Source organism: Stegostoma tigrinum, chromosome 13, assembly GCF_030684315.1.
Source record: "Stegostoma tigrinum isolate sSteTig4 chromosome 13, sSteTig4.hap1, whole genome shotgun sequence".
NCBI classification, from domain to species: domain Eukaryota; kingdom Metazoa; phylum Chordata; class Chondrichthyes; order Orectolobiformes; family Stegostomatidae; genus Stegostoma; species Stegostoma tigrinum.
The window spans coordinates 12000962-12015251 of NC_081366.1; the positions used below are offsets into that span (position 1 = coordinate 12000962).

At 44.3% G+C, this 14290-nt stretch overlaps 1 protein-coding gene across 1 annotated transcript in view; it reads right to left on the bottom strand.

Annotated features, from left to right (window-relative positions):
- Window positions 1–13665, bottom strand: part of flt4 (fms related receptor tyrosine kinase 4) — a 240824-nt gene extending 227159 nt beyond the window's left edge. Inside the window, exon 1 of the mRNA XM_059650520.1 lies at window positions 13428–13665. Coding sequence (XP_059506503.1) covers window positions 13428–13485 — 58 coding nt within the window. The 5' untranslated portion in view covers window positions 13486–13665. The remainder of the gene's footprint in view (window positions 1–13427) is intronic.
- Between the last annotated feature and the right edge of the window lie 625 nt (window positions 13666–14290).

Below are 14290 nucleotides of genomic sequence, written 5' to 3' on the forward strand. Positions count from 1 at the left end.
TTTCGTTTCAGAATATTTGCTGAATTCCCTTTTTGAAAATTTTCATTCAACCAACTTTTCACTCCTTTTCAGGAAATGCATTCCAGGTCACTCCGATTCCGTTTAAAAAACAAACTGTTGACCCCCTCAGCATCTTTTGTGAAACCATTCTGCAATGGAAGGTATCACATTGAGGTACAATCCTGATCCTACTCAACATTAACACACAAACATTTTTTCAGCGGGGTTAACTTTGATTGGATGTTGATTAGTAATTCTAGCTGGTCTTTCCCCTTCCCCCACTGAATCCCTGTCCCAGGGGCTCAAAGGTCAACTGAAGCATCTCACTCATTGCAATGTCCAGTACAGACTGAAGCAATGACGCAAATATTTTGATTCATGAAGGAGACATCAGCCCATTGCATCTCACCAATGCAAGAGATGTCAAAGCAGGAAATATGTGCACAAGCAATTGCAATTTAGACAGAAACAGCTTGGGGTCTGTGAGCTGCTCTGCAAAGGCTGGATGAGATTTAAATACAGTCACTTAAGTTCTCAAAGATCCCAAGTAAGTTATGTTTCGCCCAAAGAGAACATTCTGGTTTATTATTCTTACATTCCTGCTGATAGAAAAGTCTAAAAACAGTGCCACACGCCAGATGTGCAGCTCCATTCAATATGCAAAAGGAAGAAAGACGTCTATTTACATCCATTTCAGGTCATTCAACAATATCCCAAAGTTCTCAATCTGCTGTGTTTCACTGGTTGTTACTCATATCTTACAGTCAGAGATTTATTCGTTCGAACCCCATTCCAGAGACAAGGGCAGAAAGTCCAGGCTGACCCTATGTGCGCTACACTGAAGGGGCACTGCACTGTTGGAGGTGGTGTTTTCAAGTTGAACCCACTCTCTCAGGTGGACCTAAAAGACACACCGAGCTTTACTTCGGAGAACAGATGGCAAATACTCCCCGGTAACATTTTCACTGCATATCCTACACTTTGGAAAGAAACTCCATTGCCTGTAAGATGCTTTGAGGCATTTTGTGAAAGCATTTTGTTGGAAGTGCAAATTCTCTCTTTTCCACCATGCTGGGTCATGGTGAATTGCAGAAACAATGAGATTAAACAGCCAGCTAGTTCTGCTTGTCTTTGTTGCAAATGGCTGAGGGAGGACATTGAGAAATCTTCCTCTTCTTCGATTAGTATTCTGGGGATATAGGTGCTCAAAATGTCCATAAAGCTGGAGCCTCAAGTCACTGAGGAGACCTTCAATAAATCATTGAATGAATTGAAAGCTAATCTCAGTGATAAAGCCAGATGTTTTATAAGACAGGAGTCCTTCAGTCCATCATGTCCATGCCTGTGATCAAGCAGCAAACTGTGCCAATTCCATTTTCAAGCTTTGTATGTTATGGTATTTCAAGTGTCTATCTTATTAGTTTGTAAATGTCTTGCGGGTTTCTGCATCTATTACCCTTTCAGGCAGTGAGTTCCAGACACTCACCAACCTCTGGGTGAAAACACTTCTGTTAGAATCCCAGCTAAACCTCCTGGCCCTTCCCTTCAAAATGTGCACCCTGCTTATTGACCTCCCTACTAAGAAGAACAGTGTACCTCTGCAGCCTTCTCTGCTGTAATGAAACAACCCTAGCAACAGCAAGCCTCTCTTCAGAGCTAAGTTGCTCACAATGGTGATCAGAACTTGACCTGAAATATTAACTCTTGATTTCTCTCCACAGATGCTGCCAGACCTGCTGAGCTTTCCCAGCAATTTCTGCTTTTGTTTCACAGTTCTTTCGGTTTTTACTTAGTAGTGAGGGAGAAACTATTCCTGTTCACAAAAGGATCAAAAGTGAGAGGTCACAGGTTCAAAATGACAGACAAAACTGGCAAATGCAATGTGGGGAAATCATTTTTACACAATGTGTGTTTCAGGTCTGGAATGTGATGTCTGGAAATGCTCAAGGCAGGTTCAGTCATGCGTTCAAGAGGGCGTGAGATGGTTATTTAAATGGAAAAGGGGGAAAAGGAAGGAGGAAGGCACTGAGTCATAATATTCATTGGGTGAACCAATGCAGCCATGATGGGCCAAATGATCTCCTTGTGCACAGGAACAGCTCTGTTGCTCTGGGGCTTTATGATGGTTTTATTAATTGGGTTGCTAGGCTCTGGGCTACAACATCCTCAATGTGCGTGAACAATTCGATCTATTCCCTGGCTCTTTAGCCTGAAATTCTCATTCATCATAAATCTGGACAGTCCTGGCTACTGTTTGTAAATACAACAACCAAACGTCATAGAGTGGTGTCTCTTGAGACTACAGCTGTTTGTTCAACATTAAAGTCACTCAATAGCACAACAATTATATCTGGCATGGAAAATTAAAAGGAAGAACGCAATTAGATTGTGAGGGTTTTGCATTTCTGCTGAAATTATTATAGTCTGGATAATTGGATTCAGTTCCTGCAAGAGGTCCAAATTCCGTCACAGTCTGACTCAGCAGGGAAGGCAGGGTTCTCTCTGTCAGTCTCCCCTCCCTGAGCCCCCACATTTTTGCACGATCGCTGAGCCCCTCCGACACTCACCCTGGGTCACTGTGAGGCAGCACCCAGACGGTTGGGCGATTGATATCTGCCTGGGATTCAAGTGGACACAAATGGCTCACACTGCTGTCTCGCCAGTGGGCCGTCCCCTGACCATATGGAATGGTGCTTCTGCATACTTAAACCGACATTTTTACAAAACAGAACAATATATCTCATCGTAGGGGGATCTTGTGGCACAGTGGTGGTGTCACAATCTCTGAGGTAGAAGGCCTAGGTTCAAGCCCCATCTGTTTTAGAGGCTTGTCATGAGAGGAGCAAGTTGGTTAGAAAGTATCTATTTCTCACCTGTAGGATCTTTTTATGCGTACAAAGGAAGCCGTTTGACTCTATAAAGACCAAGGACAGCCTGCAAAGTCATTGACTTGGCTAATGGTTTTTTTCATCAGATATGGGCATTGATAGCAAGGCCTGCACTTTAGTTGCTGTCCCTAACTGCTAGTTGAACACCTTTATCGTGAGTCTGGAGTCACATGTAGACCAGACCAAGAAAGATAAGCAGGTTTCCCTCCCTAAACAGCAACAATGAGGCCGGCAGGTTTTGACAAAAATCAACGGTGGCTACCACGACTGAGGATTACGTTCCAGAATAATTTTCTGAATAGAAATTCCACCATCATCCCCAAAGCATTAGTCTTCGGCTCTGGTTTATTAGCACCATCACCCACTGATAGATAGAGATAGGTCATTATAATTACTAAATTACTCCATTATTGTCATACCACATGACAACAATACGAGAAGGCGAATTAGATCCACATAATAAGGACTCTAGTGGCGCAGTGGTAAAGACCCTACCTGTCAGCCAGAAGACCCAGGTTCAAGTTCCAGCCGGCTCCAGAGGTGTGAAATAACATCGCCAAATAGATTAATAAAGAAGATCTAGACCAATATAGCTTCGTCTCACAATTCATATATGCTTAACATCTCAATTTTGAACATGAGGTGGTTGAAAATGCTGAATAGTTACAGGGTAACCTTCTAAAGGATGTTTCCTGGGCCAACTATCCAACAACTCCATAACATGAACTGTAATCCAGTGCCAGTACTGAGGGACTGCCATAGTATTGGAGATGCCACCCTTTCAGATGAGATATCAAACTGAAGTCCCATCTGATGAATGTTCTGTGGTACTATTTGCAGAACAGTTACCCCTGGTGTCCTGGTCAATATTTATCAATCAAATCAAAGCCACCAAAAAAGATTACTCACTCAGTTATCATGCTGTTTGTGTGGGCTTGCTGTGTACTCACTGCCTTTTGCAATGTCTAAACTACAACACTCACTACAGCTCAAAATATGGTCTGTAGGCTGTTTGAGAAATACCGAGGATGTGAAAGCTGCTATCATAATGCAAGTCTTTCTTACTTAAATGCTTTCTTACTCAAATCAAAGCCACCAAAAAAGATTACTCCCACCCACCCTCCTGCAAAAACTCCATCCCCTATTCCCAATTCCTCCGCCTCCGCCGCATCTGCTCCCACGATAAGACATTCCACTCCCGCACATCCCAGATGTCCAAGTTCTTTAAGGACCGCAACTTCCCCCCCACGGTGATTGAGAACGCCCTTGACCGCGTCTCCCGCATTTCCCGCGACACATCCCTCACACCCCGCCCCCGCCACAACCGCCCCAAGAGGATCCCCCTCGTTCTCACACACCACCCTACCAACCTCCGGATACAACGCATTATCCTCCGACACTTCCGCCATTTACAATCCGACCCCACCACCCAAGACATTTTTCCATCCCCACCCCTGTCTGCTTTCCGGAGAGACCACTCTCTCCGTGACTCCCTTGTTCGCTCCACACTGCCCTCCAACCCCACCACACCCGGCACCTTCCCCTGCAACCGCAGGAAATGCTACACTTGTCCCCACACCTCCTCCCTCACCCCCATCCCAGGCCCCAAGATGACATTCCACATTAAGCAGAGGTTCACCTGCACATCTGCCAATGTGGTATACTGCATCCACTGTACCCGGTGCGGCTTTCTCTACATTGGGGAAACCAAGCGGAGGCTTGGGGACCGCTTTGCAGAACACCTCCGCTCAGTTCGCAACAAACAACTGCACCTCCCAGTCGCCAACCATTTCCACTCCCCCTCCCATTCTCTTGATGACATGTCCATCATGGGCCTCCTGCACTGCCACAATGATGCCACCCGAAGGTTGCAGGAACAGCAACTCATATTCCGCCTGGGAACCCTGCAGCCATATGGTATCAATGTGGACTTCACCAGTTTCAAAATCTCCCCTTCCCCCACTGCATCCCTAAACCAGCCCAGTTCATCCCCTCCCCCCACTGCACCACACAACCAGCCCAGCTCTTCCCCCCCACCCACTGCATCCCAAAACCAGTCCAACCTGTCTCTGCCTCCCTAACCGGTTCTTCCTCTCACCCATCCCTTCCTCCCACCCCCAGCCGCACCCCCAGCTACCTACTAACCTCATCCCACCTCCTTGACCTGTCCGTCTTCCCTGGACTGACCTATCCCCTCCCTACCTCCCCACCTACACCCTCTCCACCTATCTTCTTTGCTCTCCATCTTCGGTCCGCCTCCCCCTCTCTCCCTATTTATTCCAGTTCCCTCCCCCCATCCCCCTCTCTGATGAAGGGTCTAGGCCCGAAACGTCAGCTTTTGTGCTCCTGAGATGCTGCTTGGCCTGCTGTGTTCATCCAGCCTCACATTTTATCATCTTGGAATCTCCAGCATCTGCAGTTCCCATTATCTCCAAAAAAGATTACTCACTCAGTTATCATGCTGTTTGTGTGGGCTTGCTGTGTACTCACTGCCTTTTGCAATGTCTAAACTACAACACTCACTACAGCTCAAAATATGGTCTGTAGGCTGTTTGAGAAATACCGAGGATGTGAAAGCTGCTATCATAATGCAAGTCTTTCTTACTTAAATGCTAATTGCATCAATTAGAAACATACAAACTGTGGTGCAGCTATTTTTCAGAGTCCCGGGGAATAAAAGAGATGCATGGCCAGGTTAAAGAATGAATACTGGGCAGGTCTCTACTTTCCATTACCAGCATCCATTTAAATCCCATTTAAAAGCCAACACTGCACATCCTCAGTGCCGCTTCAGAACACAGTACAAGCTGAAAACTTAGCGTGGAACTTAATCTTTGATGGTCTAGTTGAGAATAGCAGACTCTCAGAAGTCAGAAAGAGCAAGAGAGCGTTAGCTGCAGTAGATTTCACTTTAACCATCATAGCATTCAAGTGGAAATGTCGTTGCAGTTCTCAATGGCTTCACAGCTCACTTAATTATAAAAGGGAGAGGCTCAATTGCTACATACTTTGAAAGTTGTTGCATTTTCTGCTGCATCCCAGAACACTGAAAATCAATCAAAGCAATGACCTACAAATATGCCATTGCAGCTCGCAAAAGTTTCATAACAACACTCCCATAGGGTGTCACTCACTCCCTCATTCACAAGCCCGGCTTGCACACCATACTCAAACAAACCCGACTCTGAGCAGGAGCCTGAGGACCCTCGACCAGTGGGTGATCTTGTGCTGCTGTTTCCAATCCTGATTTCCAAATGTTTCATTTTCTGTGAAGCTTTCAAGCTATATTTAACAATTCAGCAGGAGTTATATTGGAAACCATCAAATAACAATGATCATTTGTTGTATAACAACAAATCTTCTGATTCTCAGTTCTACCTAGGGTCCTACCATTCAACATGTCAATTCTCACTTCTTAATCCCCGCAAAATGCCTCACTTCACATTTTTCACGGCTAAACTCCATCTGGCACTGTTCAGCATATCTGACCAGCCTCTTGAAATTGTCCTGGCTGTGTTAATATTGTACTCTACTGATACAGCACAAGACACACACATTATTTGTTACAAAACTGGAATCGACAAAACAGAAAGCCAATGGAAGAATAATGTGTGAAGAATGAAAAATGCAAGCTGAGGCAGCAAATGGGTGTTCTTATTGTGGAATGAAACAGCATTAATGAAGGCCACTCAGCCCATCATTTCTTTGCTGATGGGTTAGATTTGAAACACATGGCTTGAGTCAAGTAAAAAAGTTTCACTTTAACTTCGTTGCATTTAGTTTTGGGAGGGATCGAAGCTGCTCTGTTTTACATGCGGTAAATATCACCATCTCGATACAAAAGAAGTAGATAATATGATGACCCATTAGGAAATTGAGTGAATGTCAAAAATGTCACCAGAATTTCAAAATTGGATATACAGACAGATCAGAATTTGCTATTCTTAAACAAAATATATCCAACCAACATACTTTTAACTTCAAGATATTACACAGATGAACTGAAATACTGAAGCTAAGAATATTAAGCAGGGCTGCAGAATTTCACTGTCCATTCTCGAGTTGATGGGTGGCCAAGATGCACTCCCTCTCTAGTAACACAGAATCAGAGAATGCCTTTAGAATGGAAGCAGGCCATTCAACCCATGCTGACCCTCTGAAGAACAGCCCACCCTCTACCCCAAAAATTAGAGCGACTCAGGGGGCAGAGCTGAGTATGGTGGCCATCAGCAAGGAGAAGGTACTAGAAGTACTGAATGGCCTGAAGGTGAATAAATCACCAGGATCAGCTGGACTACACCTCAGAGTTCTAAAGGAGATAGCCAAAGAGATAATGTAAGTGTTAGTAGTGATCTTTCGGGAATCGCTAGAGCCAGGGAGGGTCCTTGAGGACTGGAAAGTCGCTAACTGAGGGAGTGAGTGACACCCTATGGGAGTGTTGTTATGAAACTTTTGCGAGCTGCAATGGCATATTTGTAGGTCAGTGCTTTGATTATATGACAAGAATTTGATTGATTTTCAGTGTTCTGGGATGCAGCAGATTTTAAAAGGGAGTAAGGCAAAAGACTGAAAATTTCAGGCCGATTAGCCTAACCTTGGTCATGGGTAAGATTTTAGAATCCATTCTGAAGGATGAGATTTCTGAATATTTGGAAGCATATGGTAAAATAGGACAAAGTCAGCATGGTTTCAACAAAGGGAGGTCATGCCTGACAAATCTGTTAGAATTCTTGGAAATGGTAATGAGCAGGTTAGACCAAGGAGAGCTGATGTATGTTATATACCTGGATGTCTAGAAGACCTTTGACAAGGTGCTGCACACAAGACTGTGGAGTAAGGCAAAGGCACATGGTGTTAGAGGCAAGGTACTGGCATGGATAGAAGATTGGCTGTCTGGCAGAAAGCAGAGAGTGGGGATAAAAGGGTCCTTCTCAGGATGCCAGCCGGTGACTAGTAATTTTCAACAAAGGTCAGTGTTAGCACCACAACATTTCACTTGAGACATTAATAATCTAAATGAAGGGACTCGGGGCATTCTGGCTAAGTTTGCAGATGAAACAAAGATAAACTGAGGGTCAAGTAGTATTGAAGATGTGGGGAGGCTGCAGAAGAATTTGGGCAGGTTAGGACAGTGGTCAAAGAAGTGGCAAATAGAGTACAACATGGGAAAGTGTGAGGTAATGCACTTTGGTAAGAAGAACAGAGCATGGACTATTTTCTAAATGGGGGGAGAATTCACAAATCTGAAGTGCAAAGGTATTTGGAAGTTTTAGTCCAGGATTCTCTCAAGGTAAACTTGCAGGTTGAGTCAGTAGAAAGGCAAATACAGCATTGGCATTTATTTTGAGAGGACTTGAATAAAAAGCAGGGATGCACTTCTGAGGCTTTATAAGGATCTGGTCAGGCCACATTTGGAGTGTTGTGTACAGTTTTGGGCCCTATATCTCAGGAAGGATGTACTGGTCCTGGAACGGGTTCAGAGAAGGTTCGCGAGAATGGTCCCAGGAATGGAAAGCATAACATTAGGAACATTTGAGGACTCTGGGACTATACTCATTGGAATTTAGAAGGATGAGGGGCGATCTAATTGAAACTTACAGAATACTGAATGGCCTGGACAGAATGGATGTTGAGAAGATGTTCCCATTGATAGGAGAGACCAGGACCTGACAGCACAGACGTAGAGTAAAGGGAAGACCTTTTAGAATGGAGATAAGGAGAAACTTCTTCAGCCAGAGAGTGGTGAATCTATGGAATTCACTGCCACAGAAGGCTGTGGAGGCCAGGTCATTGAACACATTTAAGATGGAGATGGATAGATAGATTCTTGATTGTTAAAGGGATCAAATGTTACAGGGAGAAATAGGGAGAATGGAGCTGAGAAACTTATCTGCCATGATTCAATGGCTGAGCAGACTCAATGGGCTAAATGGCTTAAATTCTGCTCTTTTGTCTAATGGTCTTACCTGATCCCTGTAACCTTGCATTTCCTGCAGCTAATCCACTTAGCCTGCACATGCCTGAACACTATGGGCAATTTAGCATGACCAACCCACCTAACCTGCACATCTTTGGACTGTGGAAGGAAACTCACACAGACACAGGAAGAGTGCGCAAACCCCACACAGACAATCACCTGAGGGTGGAATCGAGCCCGGATCCCTGGCACAGTGAGGCTGCAGTGCTAGCCATTGTGTCACCCGCTGTGAGCATTTTGCTTTTGCAAGATAAAACTGGATTAATGTTTGAAGTGGAGGAGGACGGTTGTAGGAGAAAGGGAGAGACAGATCTAGGCAGTGGGATTAGGCTTGTACTGTTCACAGGCATTGCTGCTGCCTGAGAGTTCCTCCAGTGACCTACACTATCTGGCTGTTTTACTACCTGTACTTATCATACTCGGAGTATAGAAGAGAGAGCCCATTTGACCCATCTTGGCCATCCTTCTACAAAAAATCCGGGAGCTCCCATCACATAAAATGCCTCACTGCCATCATTAGAAAATCATTCCTCGTACTATCCACTCATTGCTCACAGAAATGCCACCTGCTGTATTTTTCTGAGATAACAGGAACTGCAGATACTGGAGAATCTGAGATAACACGGTGTGAAGCTGGATGAACACAGCAGGCCAAGCAGCATCAGAGGAGCAGGAAAGCTTGACGTTTTGGGTCGGGACCCTAAGAAAAGGTCTGATTTTTAAAAATTGTGAAGAGTTGAATTAGAATAAATAAGGAGGAGCTATCTCTCATTGCTTAAGGGTCAAATATCAGATGGCACACATTTATGGTAATTGGTTAAAGAACCAGAGATGAAATGAGAAGCGTTTATTTATGTAAGTGGTTAGGATTTAGACTGCACCGTGATGAGTATTAATTTACCAATTGGTTTAATATTTGGAAGTGAGAAAATTGCACGATACTGAGGAAAGAGCACGGGAGTGACTGACTCTTCAAATGAGTCAGGATATCTTTGTTGGGCTGAATAGCCTCCCATGCTGCAATTCTCACTGATGTTAAACTGGCTAGCCTGAATTGTTACTGTTTTATTCAACAGGGATAAAAGATTTATAAGATTCAGGTCACCCTGCAAACTACCAGAAAGATTCTAATGGCAAGTCAACTCCGGTGATAAGGGCTGGTGCTTAAACAAACAACCTATACACTCTACTGAATTCACAGATACAGTCTAAACAGACTGGTATTCTTAAATAGTGGGGCACCTTGGCATAAAGTCAGGAGGGAATTGCTATAGGAGTCCTCAGCATTAAGTCTGAATCCTATGGAATCACATGGTATCAGGTTGCACATGGGCAGGAAAATGTCTTGCCCGTTATCATCCAATGTCCCCTCTCAACTGATGAATCATTTTCTTCCATGTTGGAGGAGATGCTTGGTATTCAACATGGATTACTCATCAATTACTCATGACACACTTGATGGAAGAAGAACTGAGGGTGGCAAAGACTCAAAATATACTTTGGAGCGGGATTTCATGGTCCATCAGCAAATGTGGTTTGGTTGCGCCACTACTGGCCAAGCTGGCCCTGATCTAAATTTCATGGCTGCTAGAGTAGATCTGCAGCAGGTGGTGAGTGAATCAATTCGAGGTCAAATCAAGAGATAACAAGGTGTAGAGCTGGATGAACACAGCAGGCCAAGCAGCATCAGAGGAGCAGGAGAGCTGATGTTTTGGGTCTAAACCCTTCTTCAGAAAAATGAAGAAATGAATTTTTCTGAAGAAGGGTCTGGACCAGAAACGTCAGCTTTCCTGCTCCTCTGACGCTGCTTAGTCTGTTCCATTCATCCAACTCTACACCTTGTTATCTCAGATTGTCCAGCATCTGCAGTTCCTCCTATCTCTGAGGTCAAAACAAGATCCTTTTGAATGGTGGAGCAGGCCTGAGTGGCCCACCTGTGATTCTAATGCGAATGTTTGATAGCATTTGAGAAATTGCGGGGGGAGTTCTGATGATTGCATTGGAACATGCTGTGTTAAATGGGATGAATTTAGAACAGATCTAGCAACTCAGTGCTGGCCATCCATGAGGTACTCCAGGCCATTAACAGCAGCAGAATTCTACTCAACCATAATCTGCAACTGTCTACCCACTTCCACCATTTCCATCAGGGCAGGAGATCAACCCTGGTTCAGTGAATTGGTGCAAGAGGTCATACCAGGAGCGTCACCAGGTTTATTTAAAAATGGGCAGTCAATACAGCAGCACTTGCACGCTAAATAGGAGAAGAGCAACTGATAGGCAAGACTAAATAAAAGCCAAAAGAACTGCGGACGCTGTAAATCAGGAACTAAAACAAAGTTGCTTGAAAAGCTCAGCAGGTCGGGCATCTGTGGAGGAGAAAACAGAGTTAATGTTTCAGGTCACTGGACTCGAAACGTTAACTCTGTCATTTTTCCTTCACAGGTGACAGACAAGACTAAGTGTTTCCACAACCAAAGGTTCAGATCATATATCTGCTGTCCTGCCACATCCAGTCCTGAATGGTGGTGGACTGTTAAACAATTGACAGAATGAGCTGTCTCCAGAAATATTGCTATTCCCAAAAATAGGCAGCCCAGTGCATCGCTGCAAAAGACAAAAACAGAAATTGCTGGAGAAACTCCGCAGGTCAGGCAGCATCTGTGGGAAGAAAGCAGACTCAACGTTTTGGGTCAGTGACTCTTCACTTTGAACCTCCCTGCCTCAGAAGGTGGTGGATGCAGGGTCATTTTAAAGTCAGATTTTTGTTATGCAGGACAGCCCAGGGTTCCCAGGAGAGAAATCTGAACATGGAATCTGAAATGTAAACCAATTAGCCATGATCTATTTGGATGGCAGAGCAGATCAGAGGGGCTGAATGGTCCACTTCTACTCAAGTTTGGTATGTTCATATCTTTGTATATAGATATATCGGAACATCACCACTTGCAAGTTCCCTTCCAAGCCACTCACTCTCCTAATACGTCACTGTTCCTTCAATGTTCCTGGGTCAAGATTCTGGAATTCTCTCCCTAAAGACATTGTGGGTAAGCCCACAGCACATGCACTGCAGCGGTTTGAGAAGGCAGCTCACCCCCACCTTCTCAAGGGCAGCTAGGGACAGGCAATAAATGCTGGGCCCAGCCAGTGACACCCACATCCTGGGAATTATTGAAATAATATAGTATGCTCAAAATCAAAGGGAAGAGATGCAGATATCTGGAGCGCAATGGGAAGAGAGTCCTCACCGTGTGACTATACTAATCCCACAGTTTTAATTCAGAACAAAGCAAGCTCCAGGCTAATACAGAAAGCAGGTAATCTGAGCTCAGCTGGAACAGAATGATCCCAACTTCAAATGGCTCAACCTTCTCACTCTTTCCAAGGAACACTCAATAAGAGTTTGATGGTCTGAACCTTTACTGGAGAGGCCAGGGGGCTGGGGAGAGGAAAGTGGTTTAGGGAGGAGGGGGTGGACAAGGAGGGGGAGATCAGAGAAGTACGATGGTGTATTCATTGCCTAGTGATGTGGAATTGGAATTTCAATCCAGTTTCATTTCCAATCCCCAGCATATCTGGTTCATCAATATCTTGAAAACTTCGTCCAATTCACATGGAGTTCCCAGTATCCTTAGCTCATTACACTCACACCGTGTCGACTTGGAAAGCAAAAATCGTCAATTCACTCCAACTCAATATAACCCGATAGTGGTGATTGAAATATTGTTTTCATACAATTTAAATGACAGTCTTTGGAGATAATTTACGGAAGATGGTGACTGTTTAAGACCCTGTAATTGCTGGTGACCCGGGGTTATGTGCAGACGGGAGCAAAGCCCATCTTCAATGTTGGAACAGTTTACCTGCGAGCTAGGAGTTCCTGAGCTTTCCCATCAGTAAACTGCAGTCAAATATGGAAAGAACTTCAAACACGAGAGGACAAAACATACTGAAAAATGAACGCTTAGCTCAAGTTCCCCTGCTAGCAGACTTTTCAGGACAGGGAGCAGACTGGAGTTGATACAAAGCTGAAGCTTGCTCTCAATCAGTCCCAATCTCTTTTCGGTTTCACACGGTTTTCTTGGGCACAAACCCCCAGGTCTATTCTGTCCCGTGTCATCAGCTGCGAGTTACCCCGGTCTCTTTTATATGACGGAACAAATCAATGCAACAAAATAACGTGTCTCAAGACGAAGAAGGTTTCTTTGCAAATGGGGAAATCTACAATAAAACATCCCCAAGAGCAAGCTACAACATAGATTCCGTCCTACCTGCTACAGCGCAGCTAAACGCTAAACACAAGAGGCTCCACACTGATCCTTGCAGCATTTCGTAAATTCTGAGTTTGTGAACACTCCCCTATCAGCCTTCAGGTATTACTCAGAAGGACAGCCACAACTTTTCAAAGTCCAAATCTACAGAGGTTTCCCACACACAAAAAAAGAGCAATTTACAATCCAACTCGGAGGTGCAACTTCATTTCAAACATCTCCACAGTTCGCCTGCCTCAACAACACTCAAACAATCCGCAGCTCGAACCTTCAGCAAACACTGACTCCTACCTGATTTACACACGGCTACAAACCAAATCCAGACAGAAAAGGTAAAAGCTTTCTTCATTTCTAGATGTCCAATCCTGGAGTGTTTGAAGTCTCCGATCAAAGAAATGAAAAATATTAAATTCCTCTTCTCTGCCTCTCTCTCGCAGACACACGTGTAACTCAGAGCCCGTGGGTCAGGTACAAGCTGAGATTTAGTTCCGAGCAGCTCCGGGGACGAGCAGCCGTGGAAACCACAAGGAAATTGTTTGAAGGAAATGTGTGCAACGATTAACATCAAGTGAGATACGTTTCCTCTTTGCAACCCTTTCGCCACTTCCACCAACCCGCAGGAAAACAAAAGTATTTTTCTCTCTCCCTTCCTCCCCTCCCTCGTTTTAATCTGAACAGATTCTCCAGATTCCCTGATCTCCAACAAGAGTTGAACTTCTGCACAGTTTTTTTGGTGAAAATTTCCAGACGTCTAGCGCCTTCACCTATCGAGTACGATTCACAAATCGCAAACGTATTCATCTTTAAAATCCCTTTATATTTGAGACCGCATTAAGACAAAACAGTATTTAACCAGATTCGGGTAGGATTCTAATTATTTGTTATAATATATCCCTAACAACGAAGAATTTAAATTTAAATACACCAGCCTGCATAAACCGAGTTCTTCTTGTACTTCCAGGCTATTTTCCCCTTAAACTCCTTAGGTTTAAATTTAGACTAAATATTTCCTATGTAAACCTGTCATGCTGTAATTATGGCCTTCCACCACTGATGGCGCTGTAACCCTGATATTGTTGATCTTTATCTTCAGACCCCAAAGTTCACTGGCTGGAGTCACAGAGGCATACAACAGGGAAACAGACCCTCAGTCC